Source organism: Episyrphus balteatus, chromosome 2 (assembly GCF_945859705.1).
Source record: "Episyrphus balteatus chromosome 2, idEpiBalt1.1, whole genome shotgun sequence".
Lineage (NCBI taxonomy): Eukaryota > Metazoa > Arthropoda > Insecta > Diptera > Syrphidae > Episyrphus > Episyrphus balteatus.
The window spans coordinates 29,277,293-29,296,985 of NC_079135.1; the positions used below are offsets into that span (position 1 = coordinate 29,277,293).

General features: G+C 30.1%; 1 protein-coding gene across 4 annotated transcripts in view; it reads left to right on the forward strand.

Moving 5' to 3' along the window:
• LOC129910239 (uncharacterized protein DDB_G0271670-like) overlaps positions 1-19,693 on the forward strand; it is a 227,236-nt gene that overhangs the window by 189,034 nt on the left and 18,509 nt on the right. For 2 of the 4 annotated variants that reach the window (XM_055987535.1, XM_055987536.1), the window contains exon 6: positions 17,345-17,875. In XM_055987535.1, the coding sequence (XP_055843510.1) occupies positions 17,347-17,875 (529 nt within the window). In that variant the 5' untranslated portion in view covers positions 17,345-17,346. The remainder of the gene's footprint in view (positions 1-17,344; positions 17,876-19,693) is intronic. The other 2 variants (XM_055987537.1, XM_055987538.1) reach the window with 2 other exon arrangements.

A 19,693-nucleotide genomic window follows, 5' to 3' on the forward strand; every position in this document is an offset into this window, starting at 1 on the left:
TTGATTATAAAATGTCTATGATGGGGGTGGAATTTAAATTAGTTTTTAATCCAGATGAATGCAATCGAGTAGACAATATGATTATTAAATTATGTTTACCTATTGATTTTATTTATATTTATATTTTTTTTTTTTTTTTTTTTTTTTTTTTATTTTAATGACACATTTTAAGGAAGAGTTATTGAAATAAAATTTTTTTTTAACAAATATTAATTTTGGAAAATAAAATCCTAATTTTTTGTATCTGAAAATCTAAATTGTTCATAATAGACGCAAGTTAGTGTAACCCCCTTATTGGATAGTATAAAATATTTTTGTTGGCAAATGCGGGTAATTTAATTAAAATTTATCAAAGTGAAATAATTTCCATTGCAAAGCCTACTTTATACGTATGGAATATGCAAATATTTGAACATTAAATTAGATAAGCCGTGATCATCGATGTATTAAAATGTTCTTTGTTCTCAGGTCTCTCGAAATTCCGAACACACTCAGCTGTGAATTAAAAAAAAAACTTTGACCCGTTTTTTTTTAGGAATTAAATTGATCAACATAGTTTAACTTTGGTATATCTTTTTCTGCTTCAATACTTTTCATTGTTTTAGAAATATTATATTTTAAAGTATTTACACTTCATGTGTTTAAATATTTATCTCTTTCTCTAAAGTGACCTAATGTTACATATCGTCTTAAATATTAATATGTATGAAAAATGTTTCCATCAGAATGATTTCGTCTATAGACCCACACAGATACCTACTCTAATACTGCAAAAATATTTGTATCCATTTTTTTTTTTTTTTTGTTTTTGTCGAATATGATTTTATCAGGATATGATATCTTCGAAAAACGGAAATACGGATGTAACTTTTATACACATTTTTTTTTTTTTGTTTTTAATAAATACCTAACCAAACAGATAAATATGTATCTAGGGCAGAATATGAAAAAAAATAAATCGATTGCTACCTTTTTGAGACAGGAAATATTGTTTGATGGATTTTTGGGGATAGGTATGGTATAGGAGAATATGTGCTGTATGTATACAATTAGCAGATATATCGGTTTATTGTATTTGTATTTTTTTAGCGGATATGAGGCTGTTGATATTTATGTATCCTATGTTTATTTTTGTTTTCTATTTATTTTTTTTTTTTATTTGACTTCATTGCAAATTGGATACTTTTTGAGTAGGTATCTACAACAGTTAGGTAATGTATGAAAATTATCTTCAAAATTTAAACGGCAAAAAGGTTTTTTGCATATTTGGGGCAAAGAAACTCTTGGATTGAACTTAAAGACACTTTTCTTTTGTTGTTTCGGTTAATTGGTTTTTTAGAATTTTTTTTTAAAGGCATGTTTTTTGACAAGGTTTGCTCTAGGATATATTTTCGAAAATCTTGCAAAAAATAGATCATAGAAATGTTTGTACCTAATTGCACTATTAATTCTGTGCCCCCTGGTACAAAGGGGTTAAGTCACAAAATTGCACTTTTCGGGTTTTGATGAAATAAGAATAAGCTGTTTTTGCTCTTTTATTTGGTATCAAAAACATAAATTTGGAGCAACTTTTTCCTATAATAATAAGACGATCAATGCTCAAAAATGCATCGATTTTCATACATTAGCTTAACTTCAATCGCATTTTCTGGCAAACTATCATTTATGACTTAACACCTTTGTACCCGGTGGCAAAGTATATTCATATCCTTAAACAAATCTTGTTTCGGAGACTTTGTCCCGAAGATAGCTGCTTCCGAAAATAAGAAAAAAATAGATTTGTAATTTTTATAACTAAACGCATAGGCTTGTTCACTGTGAACTCCTATCCTAACTAATTTCCAGATTTAAGGTTAAAGATATTTGTTCCCGAGATCATAATTATAAACAAATATTTGGATTCCACAATAACTCTGCAACGAGACCTTCAAGAAACTTTTGGGTTTCTTTCATGAATTGAGCTTAAAGAGACCTTTTTTTGATGTCACACTTGATGGATTTGGAGGTAACTTTTTGAAATTCATTTTTTTTCAGCAAGGGGGTACACCTTTTTTCAAAAAACTTGAAACAAAATTATTGGAAGCTTTTTAAATGGAAATATTTATTGACTCATAAAAAGAAAATTTAATTAAGGCACATTTAAATAAAATGGTGTTTACTTTAAATTCCTTCTGCTTAAAACAATAAAAAAAACTTATTAAAAAATTGAATCTTTTTCAATTCTAGATAAAATTTATCTAACGACGTGTAATATTAATGCTTTCGACATTTGTGTAGGATTTCAGTTCAAAACATAAGCGATTTAAATAGATTTAATCATTGTATTTAAGTGTCATAACTTTTTGCAAATGAAAATTCACTTTGAATTAATGTGTCTTTACATAAAATAACCTAAAAATAAAAGGATTTTCTTATTAAATTTAATTAAGATTATTATTTAAGTTAAGATAATCAAGAAGATTTTTTTCACTTAATTTAAGACAGAAGTATTCTCCTTTAAATTAATACAGATTGTACCTATACAGATTCTATTTATTTTTGCCATCATTCTTATTTGCGATTTACAACTATCAATTGATAGTTGAAAAAAATTAATTTTCGATATCTTGTTACTGAATTCAAATAAATTTTGATAACAGAGAATGATTCTTTCCGAAATTAAATTAAATATAATAAAATTTTCGCGTAGTTCATGGTTTAAAACTACAAATTTCAGTATTATATTGACTATAAATTGAGAGTTGACAGTAGCAAAACGGGTGCATGTGTTTTTTCTCCACGCGAGTATCCAAAAAATATTTGTTTTATATCAAAAGAAGGACCGTCACTACTGCCACAGTACTTTTTTTTAAATAAAATTCGTTATTAGAAACAAAAAACTTTAATCCTATTTAAGAGTCTTAAAAGTTTTATTTTGAAAAATATTGCGGGAATACTTAGATGATTTCGAGGTCAAAAACTTTTACCCTCCTTATATATCGGCAAAAATATTTTTTTATATAAACATAAAAATAACCCATACAACTATTTCGGATACCATTTTTTCAAAAAGGGTTTCTTTTAAACATAATTACTTAATTTATATAAGATAATATAAGAATACAAATTCTCTCCTCATAGTAATCTAAAGCTAAGAAGGTTTCTTTTAAATTTCTTTTCCTTAAATACGTTAATTAATTAAATATTTCCCAGATTTTTGTTAATAATATCATTTTCGATTAAAGTTTAAAATAACAAAATAAACTGGATTATCTTGCCACAGCTATTTAATCTAATTTTTACTCATCTATATATTCTCCAATTTCCAACCTGACTCCAGGATACAAAAAATAAAATAAAAATACCCATTATCTTTTATATACATTTTCACGTCAGATTAGCAGTGGTGTAACCATCAAAACCACCATTGGGTTGTTTGCACGTCATCACATTAATTTTTGTGGTTGATTATAATTAAAACAACATTAAGTTATTAAAACAAAAATAATAATTAATACGAACAAAAGAGAATGAATAAATGATGCACTCAAGCCCCTCTCTTACACCATCATCGTCGACACGAATATTTATCAATGAGTTGGTATATAGTAAGTAGCCTTTAATAAAATAGTTTTCAGTGCGTGTAGGAGGTGTAAGTGTGTGTGGGTTTAATTAACATACGTTTTCTCCCCCTCCAAAAAGACCTTCCAATTCTACAACATCGTCATTATTCCTGTGATATTTTACCGCATTACTTAATCATAGTCACTTGGCGCATTTACAATGTAAATTACATCCTAAAGCCACATTAATTTTAGCTCCATTTAGTTTCTGCATTCGAAAGCACCAAGACTCCTCTCCTCGACCAACCGACACGGGCTAAAAATTCAGTAAAACTCTGCTGCTACAAGCTTCATTCCAAAAAAGATATGCCATTGTACAATTGTTATATGGTGGTAGAACTTGTAGAAGAGGACTTCATCTCTTGTTTCCTTCCTCCCAGCAAAATGAATTATTTCAAAGTTTTTAATTAAAATTCAATGAACATCGAGAAGCATTTAAAAGAATAAGATATCGGTCGTAGGCGGGAGCTGCTGCTGTCGGACAAAAAGTTACAGTTAAATTGGGTGTAAAACTATCTGCAAAGGAAAAAGTACATAGAAAAGAATCAACAAAAGAATGAACAGAAAAAATAAAGAAACTTTTTTTTTTTTGAAACGCACACAAAAGCTACAGAGAACAGAAATGTCCTTGGATATTTGCAATTGAATTTTTTTTTTAGATGAAAGGGGAGGGGGGTGGTAGCAGTAAAGAAAAAAAAAGTAGAGACACCATTTTTCGTGTAATTAAAATGTGAATCCTGTTCCAGCTGCAAATGACAGATAATATTAAGGAAATAAAAAAAAAAGGATGAGAGAATATAACTGAGTTAAAAGTTTTTATTTGATTATTCTTTTTTTTCTTCAACTGTGTGTGCGGGGGATGCACACTTTTGTGTTGAAATCCTGGTCTCTATTAAAGTATTTTTTTTTTTTTGTTTACATTTTGGTTAAGGGTATTTGTTTGAAGGATAAAAAGTTTCCAGAAGAACTATCTTCAGGTGTAAGAGTAGACAAAGGATTTTGAGAAGATATTTTAGCTGGGGATTTTTATGACAAAGATAAACAAACAATGGTGGACTGGTAAAAATTTCTAAGAAAATAGGGAAATATTTTATTTTATATAAATGAAAAAAAAAATAACAAGGAAGTGAGAATAATGATAAAGGTTTTCCAACATCATCATTAAAAGGTTACGCTACAACAAAAAAAAAGAAAGTATTATTTGAATTTGTAGTTTTTTTTTTGTTTGGAATAGTTTCCTAGGAGTTTTTAGATTTTCCGGTGTTATTTTTTCGTAACTTTGTATTATGAAGCAAGAACTTTTTTATGGGAGTAACATTTTGAATTTTTTTTTTAATTTCTTCTGCATGGTTGGTTTCATGCAAAAACATAAAAATACAATTAAAATTACAAATTTGCATACCTATGTTTCTGATTACAAATCGTTGTTTGCGCCATGTTTTTTGTAAGACTCGTATACAAATGAATAACTCGAGAACGACTTGTAACTCAGAATATTTGCCAATACTGCTTTTCCAAAACTTATAAAAAAATAAATACATTTTTGCCATTCACACTTCCGTAATAAATCAGGACGTTACAGAACTATTCTAAAAAAAAAATATGCTATGATTTTTTGAAAAACAGCCGTATTTTCATCAATATGAGTCTCTTTGGGGTCAAAAATTCAGACTCCCATAAAATCAGAACTACTCACCTAAAGCTGGTAAAAAATAAATTTTTCAGCTCTTAAATTCACTTCTCTTTGTATTAGATACATATATGTATATTCTATTTTATAGTAATTATTATTAATCAACTTCTAATATCAAAATTTAAAAAAAATTTAATTTGATTTACATATAATAAATTTATATACAAACTTTAATGCTTTATAAAACTGTGCGGAGAAATTCAAAAGTTTTAAATGGTAATGATTTTTGAAAATAAAATTTTCATCAAAATTAAATCAAAATATTAAATTAAATTGGAACATAATTTTTTTTATTTTTGCACAACAAATTTTGTTTTGCAAAGCTACAATTTCTAGAAAAAACAAAAAGATTATAAAATTTAACTGTTTTGAAAATTTTGAATGTAAGTGACCTGTGAAATTTAGCCTTATACATATTTAAACGGAATCTTAAGCAACAAGATATTTAGCTACAAAATCCAGGTATAAATCGCATTTTTTTTTTCTTATAAACAAAACATTGATTAATTTAAATGTGTTTGAGCTGCAAAATAATTTTGAAACAGTAATTTTTCAAATTTTCTCCAATGATCTGAGCAAACCGGAAGTGCACCTTTTAAACTTTAAATATTTGCACAACAAATTAGCATTTAACTATCTGCAATTTTGAAAAACAATACAATTACAATTTTTGTAATAATTCGTTCGCTAGCTTTAGTCTTATTTTAGCGAAGCTTTGAAAAAAAAATCTGCTGACAGTATTAAAACGTAATATTCGTAATATTGCATGCAAAATGTTAGCAAAACTTATTGTTTTTAATTATTTCAGATTTTGTCCGCTAATTTCAGACTTATTTAACGGATAATTCTATAACTAAAAAACTGTGGTACCTACAAATTTTTTGTTTGTACACTGAGAGAAAATCATCATCAGAAAATCAAAATCGCATTGAATCAATGATGAAAAGTATTTACAAACATTTTCTTTAAATCGTCTTTCAGTTTCAGTTTTTCATAGGTAATAATTTTCAATAGTGAGATAGCCTGTTTTTAAAGCACTATCTTAACCCCCGTTTTCTGCCGGTTTTTTTTTATGTGTAGTGAACACAGAGAAAAAAAAACAATTTTATTTAAATGATTCTTCTTTGATTCAAATATGCACCAATTTGATTCAATTATTTTTGTATTTGGTGATTTCACTTTGATTTAAAGTGTTTTTATTTGATTCTACAATATTTTCTGGCTCAGTGTAAAGCCCTACCCAAAAACTACTACGAATTTTAAACTTAAAAAATTAAGATTTAGAAGTAAGTATCTATAAAAAATTATTAAACTGGTTGTCTGAGAGAACAATGCAATGGTAAACCTAACTAGAAACTCAGGTTAGAAATAAATGTCTTAAGGCTTCATTTTGTTCATTACTTATACAAATGAAAGTAACTATGAACATACATATTAGGGTGTGTCAAAGTGCTCAACTATAAAATTTTCAAATGAAATAGCTTTTAAAAGTTGCATTGCTTATCATATCACAATTAAATCCTGCGTTTACAATTTACATTTTTTTTTAATATATATATTTGGGTCGCTCAAAATATAGGAAAAAATTGAAGAAATTTGGATTTTTAGAGATTTTTGAAAAATGTGTGATTTTTTTAATTACCCCGTTTGGATACAAAAAAGTATTTTAAGGCTTTCTCGTGAAAGATAATTAGAAGAAAAAACTTTTAAGCTTATATTTGTTGAAATTGAACACTAAGTAAATAGAAGCTGCGGAATAATAAGAGAGTAAAATTTAAATAATAAGAGAAGCAAAAAAATCATTTTTTTTTCCTAACAGCTTCAACCGATCTGAGCGAGCCAAAGACGGACGATATTAAATTTTTTTTTTACATATTTTTAAACCTCAGACCCTAATACAACTTGTGATTATTTTTACATTGCCAAATTAGAGTATTTTTTTTCGGCCATACAAAAGTGACACACCCTAATACATATGAACTTACTCATATAATCCTCTACAAATCATATTAAAATATCTTGACATAAGACATTTTTCATTATCTGACAAGTGGTGTAAAACAAAAACAAAAGGGTGTAACAAAACGGCTTTGATAGAGTGTCAGAAATGTTAAAAATAAATGTATGTAGGTACCTTCAAAAGGAATGTACAGTGGATATACACAGTAGACGTCCATCAATCAATTAGAAATATTGTAAAATGATAAAAAAGCCTACAGCATTCTATTGTTTGTCCTGTTTTGTAAAATTCATACAAGTATCAAAAAGAGACATATTGATTGAAAGTGACATATTCAGCGATAAAAACAATTCAAGTTATTTTTATATTATTTTTTATTTGACCAGTCAGTAGTAGAAGTGTAGTTATAATAAAGTCAATTGTTATAGAACTAGATTCTAATTTATATGCAAATATGTAATTCCAAATGTCAATCTGATTTTAAACTAAAGGTTTGACACTGCCATAGAAGTTCATATACATTATTGTACAATAATAAACGTAATATACTTAAATTTTATTTTATATGCAAAGAGTATAATATTATTGTAGGTACACCAAGCACGATGTTCCAATCAAAGTTAGTTGTTGATGTTACCTAGTTGATTTGAATTTGGTATCATGTTGTTAGGTTATGTTTTCAGAATCGAAAGAATTTTATAGATTTTGGCATAATCGATGCATAAAATCTAGAATTTACCATTGCCAATTGCTTGTTGTTCATAATATCAGATCCTTTCGTACATTGACCTGCACTCATCGAGTTGCACAATTTTGTACCTATGTTAAAAAAAAAAAATTGTCAAAATAATAAAAATTTCGTAGGGTTTCCAACCTTCATCTTTATAATGCAAAGAAGAAAAATAAGATGATATTTTAATGTACCTAAAAGTGTAAAAATTTTGATGAATATATTTTAATGTTTTTAAAATTAAAGTCATATAGAATTACTTTATTTATTTATTTAGAATTTATATACACCTAAAAAAATTCATTCGGGTTTCACAGAATATACAGATTTGTAAATTCTAACAATAACGTGAGAATTTTTATAATGTTTTGGGTAATATACTTATGTATGCAAAATCATGCTCAATGTAAATGCAACTCTGAGGTGTGTAACGTGCAGTGCACTTTATGTTTGCGGTATGCAATTTAAATGACTTAACGCAAATGATGATACATATCTTGAAAGTAGAAGAAAAAAAAACATACGCAATACTGCAGCTACTTTGATGTAATAAAAGTCTAGTCAGAGAGTATTTTTAAGTCGTTAAGAAAAAGATTGAAATAAAAGAGAAGGGAAAAACTAACGCCTTTAGCGTACGTAACTCCTCAAAATTTTTCAATCAATGGTAATTAAAAGTCATTATCTTTACTCGTCCATTTTATTAAAACTCCAAAATTCGAAGACTCACAAACAAGATGGCTATTGTTTTTATTTACACTTCGTTTGAATGAAAATAACGATTTTAATCAGATAAAAAGGAAATTCGCTATTCATAGAAATGGCTAAGGAACCCAGTTCAATAGTAAAAAGATGTAGTTTCAAACGAAGATGAATGGGAGACTTTTGCGAGCTAGTTTAAATATTACTTTCAATCAAATCGACGCTCGGAGCAAAAATTTATAGATCCAGTTTCATTAAAATATGGATATCATTCACAGCAGCCATGCGCAGAATGTGTGCTTTCTGTGTTTAATCACTCTTCTATACCAGCTTATCCCGAGTAAAAATGAAATTCCACTGCACCACCGCTGCACCACGTCCGCTAACACTTTTTGACTGCCGCACCACGACTGCACCACGTCCGCACCGTTTCATTTTGAATGAAAAATTCGGTGCACCACCGCCGCACAACGACTTCACCATGTCCGCACCATGATCAAAATTATATTCTCGTACTTATACAAATGTTTAAGTCGTCTTCAAAGTTATTTTGACTTAAGTAACAATTTGCCAGTTCGTACAAACATGACTTGGTGGTCGAGTGGTTAAAGCGTTGGACTTCTAATTGAAAGTGGTGGTGCACCGACTTTTTCATTCAAAATGATATGGTACACTCGTTGTGCGGCGTTGGTGCACCGAAATTTTCCACCAAATGGCGTTGGTGCAGCTGTGGTGCGGCGGTCAAGATTTATTTTCTTTTTTTCTTTAAAAATTCAATTGCTTGAACTGGAAGGTGAATATATCGACGGTTAAACTTCATAACCTCGTAAGTCGAAAAATTCGAAAAAAATATTATTAATGCAAACAATTCAGAAAATTCAGAGCTATCTTTTGGTATATTCAGTTCAACAATGTTGTTTTGAACATTTTTCAGGAATGACGAATTTCAAAAACTCGTATTGATATATCCCATACAAAAACAAGAAACACAACATATTGTTTTTTGATTTCTGAAAAACTTGCAAAAACGACTTACGAGGTTATGAAGTTTAACCGTCGATATGTCCGATCCAACACAAAGACCTTTTTTTTGTTGGTGTTTGTCATAAAGATGATCTTTTATTCGATTATTCGAGTTTACTTAGATCTTAGAAAACTATTCTTAGCACGATAATATCATAGTATTTCCGCTTATTACTGTTCAAAACTTTGACCACCGAATTGATCTTTTCGCTACACCTTCAACCTATCGATATGATAGCAATAATCAAATTGCGATAAACTTTGACATCTTCTATCTACAGATTAACCAGCTGTTATGCAGGCTTAAAGTCTTCGGTCTCTTTTGCTCATTTAACATTTCGTAATTTTTGCTTCTTCAATTTCTTTAGTTAGAGTTCTGTTAGCATCTCGATTTTATATTCAATTTTCCTATTATATTTGTTATACTTTTTACTCAGCTGTGTTTCTATTTCGCTTCGGACACTGTGTGGTTTAATTTGATGTTAACTTCCACTGTATTATGATAATTTTCCACAACCTACAAGATTAGATTGACAGAAGTGAATTGATGTTGATGAAATTGGATGAAACAATTAAGACTACAAACTACAAACGATTGGTGTTTAAAGTTTTCAACAAACTAGTTTACTATTAGTTTTTAGTGTCTGCTGAAGTTTTTTTGGTATCATCATGGTTGCCATAAATTTAAATTACCTACTCCTTTTTTATTTTGTGGGTGGTTATTGTAATAGAAGCCAACGAATCGTTCAATATATTTTTAGTGTAACGCCTTTTATTATGTTTGCCAATATTGGCGAGTTACATATTTCTTATACGATATCTCCGTCTCCATAAAGTTTTTTTTATTATAAGCGGCACATAACGGATCGTAAAAAGTTTCCTATTCGTTATTAGATAAATGAGAGCTTCTTTGATATAACACTGTATAATGTAATGTAAACGTAACATAAGCCTCGAATTATACCGTCACATAAAATTATTCTAAAAAGGTTCAAATTTTCAGGGAATTTTCTTTTCAACGAAAAATTAATGGAAGATGGTGTTGTAGATTGTAGATATATTCTTTTCAATTCCAAAAAAAATCTTACATAACTTTCCAAAAATAAGCACTTGAGTGGTACAGCTCAAAATAACAGTTCCGGGAATTCCAACCAAAATTTCCAAAAAGTTCAACTTGAACCAGATCATTATGTTAATGTGCCAAAATAAACTTATGTACACAAAAACCATCTGTTTCAAGCTAAAAAAAAAAAAAAAAAAACTTCCAAGTCCCTCTTAATAACGTAAATTAGGTATCATATTCGTCCTTAGAAAAAAAAAATCAACATTATCATTTGCATAAGCCTTGAAGCTAAAAAATAAGGTAACCACAACAATAACAAAAAAAAAAAAAAACCTACTTTAGAAATATGATAAAACAACAGCAAGTAAAATATTCGTCTAACTTTTTGTAAATATTCAAACAAACGAAATAAAGTCCAACCGACACGACGCACAGTGCGGTGATTCAGTGCAAAGTATGGAAAAAATTCAAAACAGCCTAATTTTTATGATCTTTTCTTTTAACATTATTTTTTAGTCTCATGGCAAGTAAATAGTGTATAAAAACATTTTTTATTTCGGTTATAAGTTTTTGTCATATAAGTACACTAAGGATTGTTATTTTTATAACTCAAAAAGTGCGTTTTTCATACAAATTGTGTGTAAAAAGGCTTGAAACAATCAGTCATAGCTAGCAGGGACGCGGGTGGACGCGGATGAATAATACCTTTTTGGAAAGGTCGTATTTCCCACTTTATAACCTATTAACTTTTTTGATGAATGCACGTGAATCAAAAATTATGCTGAACTTTGAAAATAAGCTGTTTTTGTGAGAAATAAACGGTTACTTTACCGGTTATTAAAACGATCTAAGACTTTGGAGTGCAAAAAAAACCAATAAAATATATTAAGCTTACCCTTCTTACGAGTATCCAATTAAAAACCGGTTTAATTGGAGCAATTTAACTCCGTGGTGCAGCTATTCGTAAATCATCACTAAATGGCCTACTTTTGACATGTTACCTTTAAGAGGTTGTGTAGCTTGATGTAGTTGCATTTTACAAAAAAAAAAAAATACAGTTCATCTAGTTAGACATCTGGCTATAATTTTGCATTCTTCAAAACCGGTTTTAGAAGGTCAAATTTTTTGACTTTTTTCCACTGGTCGCCGCACTGTGCGACGACGTCGACGAAAAACAAACGAACGAACGGTTTGGTGTTCTTAAAAGCTTTTTCCTGCTTTAAAGGTGTACTCTCTGGAACACATCAATTAAAAATATTGTTTGCCGTTTGGGTAGACCAAACCAAAATATTCGTCAAGACTAACAACAGACAAAGTTTTCACAATAAAACAACAACCAAAAAAACAACTTTATGTACGTAACGTTAAGTGAAACACTTTTACGTGTTTGTTAGTTTATTCAAAGAAGTTTTTTGTTTTTAGGAAAAAAAAAATGATAAAGCAAAAAAGTCAAAAAAAAAAAAACAACTATTTACGATGACCTCGATTCTTCTTGACAGGACGAACTAAGGCAGCCTTGTTGTCACTTTTATGTCCGTGTCCATGCTCGTGACTTCCTCCATGGATACCGCGAGCAATGCGTTTGCCGGCAAACTTTTTCGCATGGTGAATGGCTGCTTTGCCCTGGGGATGATGATGAACTGGGGCATGAGATCCAGATCCACCACCATGACTACGAGCTACCCGTTTGACTGCTGATGGCTTTCCATGATGTGATTCTAGGCCATGATGCTGGGCGGCCACCGAATGATGCTTTGTTGTTAAGGCAGAAACCTTTTTAGAGTGATTCTGTCTGGGATGTGGATTTGATGTTACGACAACTACCATCAAAACCACAAAAAGGAAAGCCTATACACAAACAACAACAACAAAAAAGAAACAAAAGAACAGTGATATAAAAAAAAAATATTGTGTGTGTAACTCGAGAGCTTGAAAATGAAAGAAATAGAAAATTTTTTTTTATGATGATGGGGAAATATAGGTGTTGTAGTTATAGGTATCTTACCAACTTGATGAACATGATGTGGTGCGTGTATTCCAAGGTCTGGGAATGAACTAAATATCTTAACGTTGATGACACTCAGTTTTATAGCCAAAAGATGAAGCCACATAACTTTGTAATTGCTTTCACGCATTAAAAAACCCCAAAATGGCTGCAAGTATCTACTACAAACAACAACTCTATATCAAACAGGCTTTAAAAACCTGAGATTCTTTCCATCGTTTGTTTTCAGTTGTGTTGAGTTTGAGCCATTAAATGAGAAGTAGGTATATGTATAAAGATTTGTTCTCATGTAGGTTTTTTTGATATTGAGCCATATCTTTATATTTTTTTTTTCTGTTTGAACTAGGTAATGAGTTCTTCTATACTTTTATTGACCTTTATTCTACTACTCTGCTGTCGTAGTCGTTTTCTTTGGAATCGGAAGTTTATAAAATATTTGCAATCCATTATAAGATGACAAGAGCTTGTTGTTTAGGTACATAAAGTAGACTAAAGAGAGTCTTATGGATTTCATGATTAAGCTTAATATGGATATAAAGTATGGTAACTCTGATTGTATGTCAATGTACTGAGTTTTTGTTTATCTCAACCAATAAATCTGTAGCACGAGATAAATTGAATAGCAAGTATAGACTACAGAAGATTCAGATATTCAGAACATAGAGTGTCTTGTGTTTGGACAATCGAATATTTACCTACAGATGGTACCTATATCGATATGTTTGAATAAGAAAAAAAGAAAAGTTGAGTAATCGCTCGGTGGATAAAGTTATTTAAGGAGGTTGTCTTTAACCAAAAAGACCTTGAAAAGAGACAGACTTGACTTGGATAAGTCACATTAAGTCATTAAGTTAAGTCACATTGCTTTCTCAGTAAGGTTTCATTACAATACAAAAAAAAAACGCATTTTTGAAAACTTTACCGTCAATAGATTTTTGACCACTTAGTTCATGGGGTCAGATTTATGTTATAAACGTTCAAATTTGTATGTTGAAAATTTTTGATATCCGCTCTAGAAAAATCTTTGTCATATCAAACAAAGTTCAAGAAAAGGGTTTTTTAACAACCTTTTGGCCAACTGCGATGATTTCAATGATTTCTTTACATCAGTAAAGAGATTGTCAGGTTAAGATCAACCCAAGACCCGACTGAGGGTCTCAGGTTGATTGAAACAAGATTGTTTTTTTTTAGTAAATCTCTAGACGCGCATTGTAAAAAGAAGTTGTTCCACGGCCTTAAAACGAAACTCGTATTTTTAAAGAAAAAATTGGCTGGTTGTAAATTTTACTCGTATACAAAGAAAAAATACCACATACTATGGCGGTCCTAACAGAAGTGTAACGTCAATGTTCTGCCTTCTTATAAGAAGCAATAACCTTCCATGAAAGCGAAACTTTCGTACCATGTTGAAATTGATAATAAAACTTATACCAGAGTTAATTTTCAAGTTATGATGAAGTTATATTTTGGAAAACAAGATATCTCGGGTAGTAAAAGAGACATCGGAAAGATTTAAACAGATCTTGAAAGAAGGAAGACAGATCTTATAGAAACCGTCACTAAATATGTTGAAACAATTTTCTTTATTTTATATAAAAGAATAAGGTCTGAAGTAATATAGAAAAAAAAAACGTTTTTTTGCATTTTCTAACGGTAATATTTCAAAAACGGGAGCTGATAGATTTTTTGACTTTGGATTAGAGTTCAGCACACAGAAAACCTTCAGAAAAGTGCGTAGTTTAGTTTCGGCAACAACAAAAAAAAAGTTTAATTTTGCTAACCAGTGTAATCAAACCGCTTTAAAACTTATATTCTTTTTTTCTTTTTGATATTCTGAAAAAAAATTATTTCGGTTTGTTTACTTTTCTTGCATAATGTTTGAAATGGACAATAGCTATTTCAAATTTACTCTTAATAAAATTTGTGCCCTTATATATTTTTTTATTTTACTTTAATTTTTATAACAAAAAAAAGATATTTATAATGCAAATAACAAGCAAAAAAAAATTAAGTTAAAACAATTCTGAAATACCCTGCAAATTAATTTAAAGAAACTTAAAAATAAGCAATCTTATTAAAACATATCAACCCCTTTGTAAGTTATGTATGAATTTTGTAACGTAAAGGAAATATCTGACCTAATGTGCCCTGCTTTCAAAGCTTCTTTTTTTTAGCTCTCCTAAGAGATCTAGCCTTCTCGTGAGGCAGCTTCACCTGCGCGTAATGATTTCATCGATGAAAATTTTCTTCCAATCCAATGAAACAATTAAAAGAATAATCAATAAATCTATTGACTGCAATTTCGCTTCTAAATGAATTTTAAATCATAAATTACAATAAGTTTTGTACTACTTTTAATAGTTTTTTTTAGCGGTGAGTTAGTCCACTTTTATAATTAAGGTTATTGAAGGGTTGCAAGCAATACATTTTTTTTAACCAACAACATCCATCGAAACGTAGGTACATACTAGCACGTGTAAAATTTGCAATTGACGAAATTTGTCATTAAAATTTTCCTGTTCACCGGCAATTCGCCGATTCCAACCTCAACAAAATGTGTGTACTAAATTATTTGTCCCTGCTCCACTATTCACTTCTTTAGGAGTTATCACGTTCGGGAAAAGCTTTCAGAAAAAAGCCGAACTTAACAAAATTTCCCCCACAACTTCAAAAACCGTGCATAAAACAAATTCAAAATAGCATCTATAAATATGCACAAAATATAGCAGAGTAACTAAAGCAAATTATTGGGGAACCCGGCCGAACAGCTCTGATTTTGACAATTTTTTTTTTCAAACGTAGGTAATTTAAAATACTTTAAAGTCTATAGATTAAAAATTGCCGATGTTGCCGTTTTGCTTTTTAAAATTAAAATTAAAATAAAATTTTTTTTAACAGTTTTTTTGATAAAAACTGAATTTTTGCATTGAAATAATTAATTTTCTCAAAGACTTTGGTAAATAAGAACTTTAACTTTTTGCCATTTAACTTTCAACAGTAAGGCTTATTAAATCAAGCTTCTAGCTTTTTAAAAATGTATATTTAAATATTGTAGGTGTTGCCGTTTTGTTCAAATATTTTTTTTTGTGTTTGAAGTCAATTAATAAGAAAATTGCATCTATCGCTTAAACGATGGAAGATTGTCCCTCAATCCTGTATATTTTGTTTTCTTGAATTTCCTAGACAATCTTTTGAAATCAATTAATTTATGAAATTTAAGAAAAATTTTTGAAAAAAAAATTTTTCGTTCACAAAAATCTTCAATTAAATTTAAAAAATCAAAACGGCAACACCGGCAATTTTTAATCTATAGACTTTAAAGTATTTTTAATTACCGTCGTTTGAAAAAAAAGATCATCAAAATCTAAGCTGTTCGGCCGGGTTCCCTAATATTGCCAATTTTTGAGCTTTAGTTACTCCACTAATAGGCCCTGATCTTATTCAATTTTCGAAATACAAAAAAACTTTTGTCAGTTTAAGTTAACATCAATTTTAGTTGAGTTGCGGGCTTATTATTTGTTAATGCCCTATTAAACGCCTATACAAACCCCCAATGTTTCAACAAGTCTATATCTACGATTCCAAGCATATGTAAACATTTCATCTTTCATCTATTGAAACTTTGTGTTGAAAATTAAATTAAACTACCTACATAAGCTCAATTCAATGAAAATAACATCTTCATGTTTTTAAATTTCATCTTCGAAGCTTAAACATTTTTTTTTTTTCAATTCCAACATCCATTTATCGTTTACCTTTCTTTATTCCTGACCTTTTAAAAAAAAATTTCAAACAGAAAAAAAAATTCCTTACAGGTTTTATTTTTAAATAAGTCTACCCAAACCCTTTTCTTTTTTCATACTTATAAACCCACCCGCAGTAACACGTTCCATGGAAATCACCAAAACCATTCCCAACAAGCACAGAAATGCCATACTAAATCGACCGAACGACCTTTATATGCACATAAAAAGGACTCTTCCTTTCATCTTTACTTGGCATACTATATTTTATAAACACCCACCACCATGAATACCAATCAGACTTTCCTCTGCCGATATGAACATCATATTAATTCCGATGGAACACACTTCAAAGCCGTTCCAAAAGTGTCCGTTTAAAATTGAGTGCAAGGAGGGTGGCAAATGGCAATCCTTATGAAATTGTTCTCTCGTTATCTCGGTGTATGATTTTTTTTTTTATATTTTGCAATTTTTTACCACAAGGACATATGAAAAGGAAAAAAAATTATAACTCGCCATCGCCATTTTATATATTTAACAATCTCCTAGCCGCCTGGGGCCTGTCCAACTTATTCCTTGTTATGAAGGTTTGGGTAGAGAAATGCTGTCTCACTGGCTGTGCAGTTTATTTCAAAACAGTCCCAGTCTTTAATGTCTCGTTCGCTAAATGGACACAAAGCCTTAAAACAAATTATACGACTGCCATAATTATACATATATATTTTACAATCTTAAAACAGATTTTGTAAAGGACTCGCCTCTCTGTTGCGGTCCTTTTTTAATTAACATCTTCTCATTGTTCACTTTTGCTTCTTTTCCATTACAGAAATGAATCTCATCGCAGCTGTTAGCATTTTACTGGTCACCATTCTGACGTTCCAGACGACAGTGATAAATGGAGCTAAAAGCTTGGCCGAACACAAACAACATTCATCGTCCAAAGACCATTTGGCATTAAATCCAGCAGCAGTCTCTGATGGCGACAGTCTTGTTCGCAAAGGTCGTGGAGCAAAATCCTCCAATCAAGGATCTGAAACTGTCAGTGGTGTTGGTAAGCGGGGCAAAAATAGTAAAAAACTTAACAAAAGCACGCACTTAGAAAATTCTAACGCACCAGCTACATCTGCACAAAGCATGTCCTCAGATACAATCAATGAAGAACGAACAAAACTACCGCAGCATGAGCAAAAGTCTACATCGTCATCATCATCATCATCCTCATCTTCGGGACATCAGCATAATAACAAGCCTAAACAAAGGCAAATGCTAAAGGCTCAACAACATCAGACACATGTCAAACGTGGAGGAGGTAATGCCAAGTCGGCAATGGGCGAAAAGAAGTCTGAGGAACAAAAACGTAAGTACACATACCTACCTGCTCCAAACATCAGCGCTAGAGCCTTTTCAAAAAAGGGCTGATGGGGATCGGGATCGGGATATACAAACGAGAAGGTTTATATAAGGACTAAAAGGTTTTTGATGTTTCCAACACGTAAAATTCATTCATTCTCCCTTAGGAGATTATTATCCAACATAACATCGTAATACACGAGTATAAAGAAATGTTTTGACTTTTACTTGATTGTGCTGGCTGCTACTGCTGAATTGGATTTTAAATTACTCAACTTGCAACACTCTTTGATGTTTCTGTTTCTGCGTTAATACAGAAAAGTTAATGTAGATTTTAAAGACTTTTATAGATTCGTTTGTGTTGGAGTTTTCGTTAACGTTTGCATAAAGCCTATATCATCCATTAGCATGTCATTACACATTAAGCACATCCAAACATTTAAAATTATATTTTGTTTGAATACCAAACTAGAATATTTATCCTTTTTAACTGAGATATAGGTACTCTAGGGCAAGTTTAGGATTTGTAAAAAAAAAAAATCGAACTCGAGATAACAATTTTGCATGGCATTACGATGATGGAGAATGCCAAAAAAGTGGGTCCGGAAATTGTGTCTGTCAGTCTGTTTGTCCGTCTGTAAGAAAATCGAGCTACAGCCTAAACTACTAGAGTGATTTTCTTCAAACTTGGCAGAGAATAGTTTTGGGTGATTTCCTAGAGGAAAAATTGAAATTTTTTTTATAAACAAACTAACGGTACCTGTCATATAACGGAAATAGAAAAATTAATTTTTTTCAAAAACGGCTCTAACGATTTTGATTTAAATTTTTGTGTGTACTTAAGAGCCAACTTTTGAAATATAAACAATATTTGTTGTACCATTTATTAACGGTATCTGCCATAGAACGTTTTTTTGTTTTGTTTCTGAATATCTCGTACAAGACTAACCTGATTTCAAAGAAAATTTTTACACAATGGTGTTTATATGAAGGTTATATTAAAATTTTAGAAAATTTTCAAAAAACACATTTTGGGATATTAAAAAAACGGTTTTTTTGACCTTCACCCATTGAAAAAATTCTACCTCCGTCAAATTTGTACCCATTTTTGATTTTTTACAGTTTTTGATAGGAGATAAACATACTTTTTCAACAATGTATAAAACATGTAGCTCGGTTAAACCACCTAGAATTTATAAACTGTCTAAGTTCAAAAATTCCATTTTTTTCGTCATTTACCCAACTTCGACATCAAATTAAAGTATATATTTTCACAACAACATGCTGTTTTAAAAATATATTCTAAAATAATATTTATTTCCAAATCAAACGAGGTATTTTTTATGAAAATCAGTTTAAAATTGGCTTAGAAAAAAAATTTTTACGATTTCAACCAAGATACAGAAATTCGAACTTTTAGGTATGGAACAAAAATGTTGTTTTGGCACGTAGTAGGATAACCTGGACGCCAGGATTTGATAACAGGTTTGTGTAGAGGAGTTAAATACAAACATTTTTTTCTTTGGGAGGGGGGCCTATCTCCCCCCGTTTAGGTGGGAGGGCAATTTTCTAAAAAAAAATTATCAAAATAAAAAAAAATATTAAAAAACAACGGCAAGACTTACAGTAATAAATGATACCATTTCCGATTGCAAAAAATAAGGTTTTCGTCAATAGTATTATTAAAATAGATTTTATGTATTTTTTTCACTTTCGGAAATGTTTTAATTAAAGCTTTAACATTAGATTTACTTTTACCATAAGAGCAAGTACGTGCGACCCTAGTAGTGCATTTTATTTGCATTTCACACAGCCTTCAAAATAT